Source organism: Haplochromis burtoni, unplaced genomic scaffold (genome assembly GCF_018398535.1).
Source record: "Haplochromis burtoni strain Fernald_Lab_line unplaced genomic scaffold, NCSU_Asbu1 Contig_89, whole genome shotgun sequence".
Classification (NCBI taxonomy): domain Eukaryota; kingdom Metazoa; phylum Chordata; class Actinopteri; order Cichliformes; family Cichlidae; genus Haplochromis; species Haplochromis burtoni.
This window is the reverse complement of record NW_024582450.1, coordinates 135,935-144,206: the sequence shown is the minus strand read 5'-3', so window position 1 is coordinate 144,206 and position 8,272 is coordinate 135,935. Positions and strand designations below refer to the sequence as shown.

The window sequence follows — 8,272 nt, the reverse complement described above, 5'->3', positions numbered from 1 at the left end:
GCATGAATATCATGATTCCTTTTAACATTTTTTCCCTATATTGGAAGGACTGTATAGCATAGACTTTAAAAAACAAGAATTAGATGCACAAATTTGGATTCATTTTTCCAGTCCAGACAACTGACCTGGCCAAGGCAAATTAATTACTCATCAGTGATTGAGACCGACTTATCAGTCATATTAAAAAAAAAAAAAAAAAAAAAATCATCGGTATAAAATGTTTGACAGCACTCACTGGAGTGATCAATACTCAACAATGGGAAATTCCAAGGAACTCTGTGAAGAGCTAAGACTGAAAACTGTGCACAAGATGGAAGGGCCTCTTTCTAAACAACTGCACATTCCAACATGTAAAACATTGTTAAGCTTTGTAGTTATGTACAACTATCAAACAATTGTGCATAAATACAAGTTATTCAGATGTATCACCACTTTGTAAAGGACTGGAAGACCCAAACTGTCATCGTCAGATGAGAGGAAATCGGTTAATGTCCACAAGCTCAGCTGAAATTTGTAGCTGACCACATAAAGAAGTCGAAAACCTACTAAAGAAAAGTTTGATGGTCAGACGAGACAAAGATTGAGCTGGCTAGAATGACAAGGTGAGGCTGTCAAACCTACAAACATCAACAGCTATCAGGTATGGTGGTGTTTTTTTTTGCCTGTCCCTTGTGGTTCTTTAGCCGTCAGAATTGATCATGGCCTTGCTATATTGGCCCATTTGATCAGCCTTTGTTGTTATTTATTTTATTTTCAGTTGTTACAGACGGGACAGACATGGGCTGGGGGACAGGAAAGTGAGAAAGGGCACTTTAAAAAAACAAAACAAAACACCACCACCAACACCAGGGGGTTCCAACAGGACTGTGACTGTAATTGCACATAAACTGATAAAGCAGACCAACACAGGACATCCAGAATTTCCTTACCAAAGCCACAACCTTGAATCCTACCATTTTAAACTTGTTTAATTTTGACACTGTGTGGATTAGAAAAAAATCCAAAATAAATTCGAAGTTGTGCACCATATTCTTTTTTTTTTTAAAAATCCATCATTCCATCTGGGAAAAAAGAAGCGTGTGTAATTTTCTAAACTAAACTGTGTGCTGGAGGAGTAACTTGAACTTACCTTTAATTCAATTCCAAATTTTAATTTACATTATTACATTTATCATTATGAAGCTCATATGAAACATTAAATATTTATTTAAAAAAAAAAAAAGGAATGCAGAGACAAACTGAAAACACCACAACCTTTATTTTTACAGGGTTTTAAAATTTTATAAAATAGCACAGTCATTAAAATACCAAAGCTTCTTTGATAATCATGTTCACAAAGCCACAAGCTTTCAGTATAATACTGTAGTTAATATTCTCTAAACTAGTATTGCAGGAGTCTGTTATTGTGTGATGCAGTCAACTTTGTGTTGTTCACACATTAACAAGAGGAGCCAAGAACACTGCAGGGCAAAACGGCTACAGCATCAAGTAACATTGGCGGGCCTCTGAAACGTGCAGAGAGAAAACCCCAGGGCGCAGAGATGGTCCGGCTTAAATATGTAGTGTTTGGTTCATAATTGTAACTAAAACTTGAAAAAAATATATATATAACAACAATACTGCTTGTAGTCACAGCATGATTTCAACTGCATTTCCAACCTTTTAAACTTAGTTCTCAAACCTCACACCAGAGCTCCAATCACTTTGACCTTTTGTCAGTTTAAAAACATGAAATTCATGTGACAAGAAAAAACAAACAAACAAAAAACTGGATTATTGGCACAAGCTAAGGCCACCCTGACCCCACCAATAATATTCTTTAAGTCTGCTTCACATTTGACAGCAATAAAGACAAAACTCCATGCAAGATTACATAAATTCTACCGTCTCAAGACTAGATTTTGTCTTTTTCCTCTGTGAGGTGAAAGTACTCAGCTAACAATCCTATTATCAACAATTGCTGACTTTCAAGAGTCCGTGACAGATAAATAGAGGGATTTCAGTGATGTACTGTTTCACAGATTCCTTAAGCACTGAGCTCTCTTGTAAGCGGCCAGTGTAGATACAGGGATTAAAGTAAAAACAGAAAAGATGGCACCAGATGGTCCAATCTCTTGCAAGCTGTGCAGGTAGAATGGCAGTGTCATAGCATGTAGGACACAGGTAGAAATAGGTAAATACTAAGAATATATATGTATATAAGAATATATTCAGTAGCACCATGAAAATCAGGATGTGCATGTCACCGTCAGAGGGTCTGCACTGGGACAGGATACAGCAGGGACATGTGCTCGGCTCCTCTGATTGGCAGCTTGTGTGTCGTGTAGTAGGTGATGACCTCGGGGATGGTCGAGAACGGAGGGCTGTTCTCTCCGAGGACGTAGCGGCCGTCTGGGGACTGGGTGAACTTCATATGCATGAAGCCTTTGCAGCTCCTGACAATAAAGAGACAGTGCAGATGAGCCTCAACTTGCCTGACAGGAATGTTAATTAGTACACTGAAAGACTGAGAATCAAAGTGTGTGTGTTTGTGTGTGTGCATGAGCATTACAGAATGTTTTAAGACCTTATAATTATCAAAACTGCCACCTGGAACAAATATGTCACGTTATGTTTCGTACAACAATCGGAGCGCCACACAGCTTTCTGTGATGAAAGTATTCCTGCAGTCTCAGATCAACATTCCAATTGTGTTATCATCATTGCTTGGGGTGGGCCGCACACAATCAGCCCATTCAGTTTTGCTTAATTAAAAAGTTTCAACAGGAACAACAACAAAAAACTGTAAAGGGAACTGGAGAGTTGTCATTCAACCAGGAGTCAGCATCTGTGCCTATTATTTTGGTATGAATTGCCGACAGTTTTATTCCTTCTCACTGTGAATCACTGATGACTGTTTATATAACCGAGCCTCAATCTCTAAATGTCAAACTTTGAAACTGGCGTCAAACATATAAATACAAATCCTTCACTTTTCCTCTAACGTAAAGAGTCACGCGACACACTTAGATGTATAAAAATACTGTGTTTTAAACTCATTTATAGGTACTTAATCCAAATGTGTTCAGGTCTCTGGGACTATGTCACACACACACACACACACACTGTTGTAACTTTTACTGCACGGCTTCCTTCTGTGGTATTAGTGAAGGGTCTATGAAACAGAAAATCTGATTGGAATAGGTTATTAATTGATATAATTAATGTACCATTAATCTCACTATGCATCCTCAGAACTACCTTTAATGTCAACTTATTCATTCTGCAAAGTGAAGTTTAGGGATCCAAGATAAAAACAATGGCCAAAATCATCGCTTAGAGAAGCTTGGGTTCGTCTTCCTGTAATTTTGTTGGTGCGTTGGTGGTAAAGATAGCAATCATTAAAGACAACATCTTGAGTTCAAACAGGTCTTTCCTGCACCTCTCTTGTTCCTTGTATTTGTTATGTCATCACCTTCTACAAATACCCTTATTTAACCCAACACGCATGTGGTATGAAAGCAAACTCGAGCACCTGAAAAATGTGTTTTTTTTATTCTGAATGCAAAATTCAGCTTGAGCTTTTACACATCTGGCTTTCTTCCATCAAAACAATATTTTAGATCAGATTCTATCACATTACCAAAACAGGGCTTTGGCAGCAGTTTGTTCAATTTTCCCTTCATCCATTTGCAGCTACATTTCACTTTCTTTTTTCCCTTTTGCTAATTTGCTGATTTGATCAGTGGTTTAAGCACATAATATGCTCAGAGAATCCACAAATATTTTGGTTAAAAAAAAAAAAAAATTGCACCGGAGTGCAAACAAATTCCTGTGCTCTTTCAGCTCACTGCTTCAAAATAATACAGATGTGAGATTGGGAGCAATTCCCAGCATTGCCAGCATGATCTTTTCCAAGCAGCTGTTTCCATGTTGGTTATTAAAGAGACTTAAAAAAAAAAAAAAAAAAAAAAAGACATTTGCTGAGAGGAAAAAAAGCCAGGAAAAAAAAGGTTGTTGTAACCAAGTGAGAACAGAGAAACTAGAAAAATGATGTGCAACAATACCCAAATGGGTGGGTGCGTGGGGGACCAGATCACATAAATTTCGGAAGGGCCTAAAGCCAAGTACACAAGGGAATAATTACCCTTTAACAGACTGCGGTAATATTGAAGTAAGACAACATGAAGGGTTTTTTCCTTCTTTTTGATGCACTCCACACCGCAGCATTCAGGGACACTCATGTTTACCTGAGGGAGAGAGAGTAGTCGTTTCGGCACGTCTGGCTATTTCTCACCAGGTAGGAGCTCTCTTTGCACAGAGTCAGCAGACTTTCTGCTTCTGCCCGGCTCAGGGCTCCATGGTACCACCTGCAGGCAAGCAGCAGGACAGCATAACACAAAGCTAAACATTTTATAAAGTCATAACTGCATTAATCTTTTCATAAAACAGTTGCAAAATTTTATACATTGTTTACAGCAATGGGCATAAGTGCATATCAGCCAACTTTATATCAGCTTGAACTTAAAATATTTGTTTTCCTTTTGTTGTTGCTGATGGTAACCCATCACATTTAGGATGTGAAACGCAGAAGACAAGACAACACCAAACATGTGACAGTAATCGCCACAATTTCTTTATAATCAAATAAAAAAAGAAAATAAGCCAAGCCGAGTGCGGCTGGTTGTGTTTTGCAGATGCAAATGCGAGAGGAAATGCAAAGCTCCAGCCTCCATTTCTGATTTATTCTGTGAGTCACACAGGTCAGACTTTGTTCTTAAGCCAAGTTTTGCATGTTTCAATTTAAAAAAAAAAAAGAAAGAAAAAGAAAAGAAAGAAAAAGTGAATGTTGGGATGAATTTTTCAAGTCGTTAAGTTGTAGGCATTTCCTTTATGAAGTTTATTTCGTCTGGGATGGCTGTCAGTACATAAAATTCCCCTTTACAACAACAGTAACTGAAAACTGTGTAGCCTAACAAGTACTGGCTTTTACTTTCTGACACACACACACACACACACACACACAGGTAATCTAAAGAAACTTAACAAAACAAACTAAACCTGCGAACTTTTCTTTTCTTTCTTTCTTTTTTTTTTTTTTTTAAATGCAAGACGATGCATGTCTGGACCAACGGCCTTGAACTTAAACCAGTTCAAGGCCGTTTTATGTTTTGGTTTATTTGAATGACCTTTCCCCCCCCATTTTGAAAAACAAACAAACAACAAAAAAAACAAAGATTTTGAGGAACTTCACTTAAAAACAAAAGACAATTAATTACTTAGAAGCATGATGAAAGTGGAAGGGTATGTTGTGCAAGAAAGACTGCTATTTTTTGGAAGTAGAATAAAAAAAAGAAAAAGAAAACTAGTAGAGCCAACATCAAAGGTTAAGACTGTGAATCTCAACTTACACTTGCTTCTCCAGCGGCAGAGATGGATCCACCCTCTCTCCCAAGAGCGAAGGAGTGTCACCTACAAGACGGAGTGTAGTTGCCTCTGATGTGGCGCCTGTCATGGTAAGCCTGGACTGTTCTGTGTGACCTCGTGATCGCTCTCTTTCAGTCCCTTCAAACTGAACTATGGGCACACAGATAGAAAATGATACGTCAAAGACAAGTAGCTACAGAACTGTAATAAATGGCCTGTATTTGTATAGCGCTTTACTAGTCCCTAAGGACCCCAAAGCGCTTTACACATCCAGTCATCCACCCATTCACACACACATTCACACACTGGTGATGGCAAGCTACATTGTAGTCACAGCCGCCCTGGGGCGCACTGACAGATACCAGGAAATCCCCAATTTACCTGCTAGGGCTTTAGAGATGTTGTCCTTCTTCCACTCCCACGGCTGGTCGTATTCATCAGCCGGCCTCTCGTCATCCTGAGGCAGCCTGCTCTCCTTGCTGTCTATCACCCCACCCTCAACCTTCTGAGGCGGACCAGCTCGATGGTGGTACCGAGTCCTCTCCTCATATGGGTTGTCATATAGCTGACTGCCATCTCCACTCCCAGACCGGTTGGCCATCATGTTGCGCTGTAGTTCTGCACAGGAAACACAGAAGGGGAAAACTTTTCACCTTTACCCCTCCTAAGAATTGGGTAAGTATTTCTTCCCAAAACACTTGTACCTCAATAAAATGCACAATAAATGTGAATTATTTATGGTACGGTAAGTATTTCACCATATACAAGTATCAACTTTTATGTAGAGGAAACCTGAAATGATTCGCTGGGCCTCAAATGGCTCCATGTAACTGCAGCAGTCTGCTGGTGCAGATTTGGGCTCCCAGTTTGTTCTGGCTCTTGGGTGTGGATGTGCGTCAAAAGGATCCGAGTAATCTGCGTCGGCCTCTGACGCTGCTGGGGCAGAGGGAACCACCTTAGTGGGGGGGATAGAAACAAAGCAAATTACACAAATTAAATGCAATGACATTGGACCTCAGTGTTTTGAGATTGTGATTGTAAGAAATAACAATGCTTACAGGTTCCTCCTGAACAGTCACAGGGCTCAGAGGGACTTTACAGCGACCAAATTCCTGAGAGTCCACTTTAATCAGTCTGTGTTTTGGAGACACAAGTTTTACCTAAATGTAAAACATGGATAGAGAACACATTAAATAATGAATCGAACATCACCCAAACAGGTGCATATCTTTTTTGGAGCATGTGCATTTAAAAGTGGTCATTGTGAGGCAATTTATTTAGGGACACTTTTTTGGGGAGGGAACATAAGCTGCATGTGCGCATGACTGTAAAAAAAGGAGTCCAAGTCATACCTCTACACCATTAGGCAGCGCTGAACCAAATGCAGGGAAAGAGGGAAGGCTCACAGTGGCATTACAGGAGCCGAAACCACCATTCTGATGCTCCTTATCAGTGTGCTGGTACGGGTCCTCAAAATCTAGCTCCTTCTGAGCTCTGTAGGCCCTCAAAATCTCGCTCTCGCTGTAATCTGGTCTCGGGGGTTGTGGAGGATCACGCCTGCTGCCAAAGTTCAGGTAGTCCTTCAGCCACTTTGCCATGGATCTGTGGGGATGAAGTAGTAAATATCACATTATAGGGGCTGTTTAGTGATTATTATGGCCATTTCAGCTGCTACATTTGGACACCATCTTACTTAACAGAAATGCACAAATCTGCACAAATTTCTTCCACCTTTGTTTTTATATTCCCTGACAAAGTCACCCCCAAAACAGAGAGCTATTGTTGCAACAATATACTCAACAGGTTAGGCAAGATTAACCCCTAATCCTGAACCCGTGTGGTTAGCTTGCATAAGATTTCCTCTGGTTTAATAAACAGCAAAGCAGATCTCAGCGTCCACTGACAATCGCTAGTTAGCATTAGGTTGTAAATTAAAGGGGTTCAATCAATCACTTTCTCATAACACTGGATTAAGGGTAGCATTTCCCTCCTAAAAAATACTCTTAAAGATCTTAACATCTAACGAATCCTACTGTCTTTTAGTTTAAGAAGTTATGAGTTGGAGTATTGAGCTGTGCAGTTAAATATGAGTCACTGCAGTGTTAACATGTCTAAGCTAAGTTAGCCGAGTAGCAGCTACCGTCAGTTTCTGCTAACGTTACTTCTTTAGGCTCACCCTTTTTCTTTGCATTGACGGTCACCCGTTCCAGTTATGTCTTTGTGGTTACCATCCGGGTTTTAGTGTTAATGCTGTCCAGCCTCAAAATAAAACATATGCAATCGCTAAAATTTGCTTCGGAGCCAAGCAGGTCAGACAGCTAATGCTAGCCGGACCAGAGGAGACACTGGAGCAGACCGTCTCCGACACACCACTCAGAGCCACGGCGGACTGGATTAAAGGGGAGGGGACACACATTTATTTATTTATTTATTTGTTCATTATTTTTGTGAGTCGACATTAAAGTCATACGAACCCTGCCTAATCCACTGTTTAAGCTGCAGCGCTGTGAATAATCCTCATTCTTTCAAAAATAATCCCCGCCATCGTGGAATATTTTGCTTTTCATCTGTTTTCTACACTGAAGAGTGTGCGACGTATCACTGTGAACTTTAACCTGCAACATTGTTCACATATGCTAAATTTTAGATTATCTTTGAACTTGGAATTGGGCTTTAAATGATTGTACTGCATACAACTTTAATTATTTTTAAAAACAAAAATTGGGTGAAAAACATTTAATCTAGTTTTGCTTTTTCTAATCCACACTGGGTCAAAAATAGACATACAGCCTTAAATATATAAATACACTCACCATGTATTTTAATAAGTGGTGTTTGAAGGTTCTACAGCATCTAGTAACTGGCC

General features: G+C 39.6%; 1 protein-coding gene across 1 annotated transcript; it reads right to left on the bottom strand.

The window, feature by feature from the left end:
* Positions 1-1,239: 1,239 nt before the first annotated feature.
* On the bottom strand, positions 1,240-7,795 carry shda (Src homology 2 domain containing transforming protein D, a). Its single transcript, XM_005949058.3, has 8 exons — positions 7,583-7,795; positions 6,759-7,008; positions 6,465-6,566; positions 6,199-6,361; positions 5,788-6,024; positions 5,391-5,556; positions 4,230-4,349; positions 1,240-2,435 (listed from the first exon to the last, which is right to left on the bottom strand). Exons 2-8 carry the CDS (start codon positions 7,002-7,004, stop codon positions 2,249-2,251), a joined length of 1,221 nt encoding a protein of 406 aa, XP_005949120.1. The 5' UTR covers positions 7,005-7,008; positions 7,583-7,795; the 3' UTR covers positions 1,240-2,248.
* Between the last annotated feature and the right edge of the window lie 477 nt (positions 7,796-8,272).

What these genes read in the sequence shown, in the direction of transcription:
- shda (XM_005949058.3), bottom strand. Translation starts at nt 7,004, where the DNA reads ATGGCAAAGTGGCTGAAGGACTACCTGAACTTTGGCAGCAGGCGTGAT. An exon ending in TGACTGTTCAGGAGGAACCT is followed by an intron (nt 6,362 to 6,464) that starts GTAAGCATTGTT and finishes CCCCCCACTAAG; the next exon opens with GTGGTTCCCTCTGCCCCAGC. An exon ending in CATCTCTAAAGCCCTAGCAG is followed by an intron (nt 5,557 to 5,787) that starts GTAAATTGGGGA and finishes GTGTGCCCATAG; the next exon opens with TTCAGTTTGAAGGGACTGAA.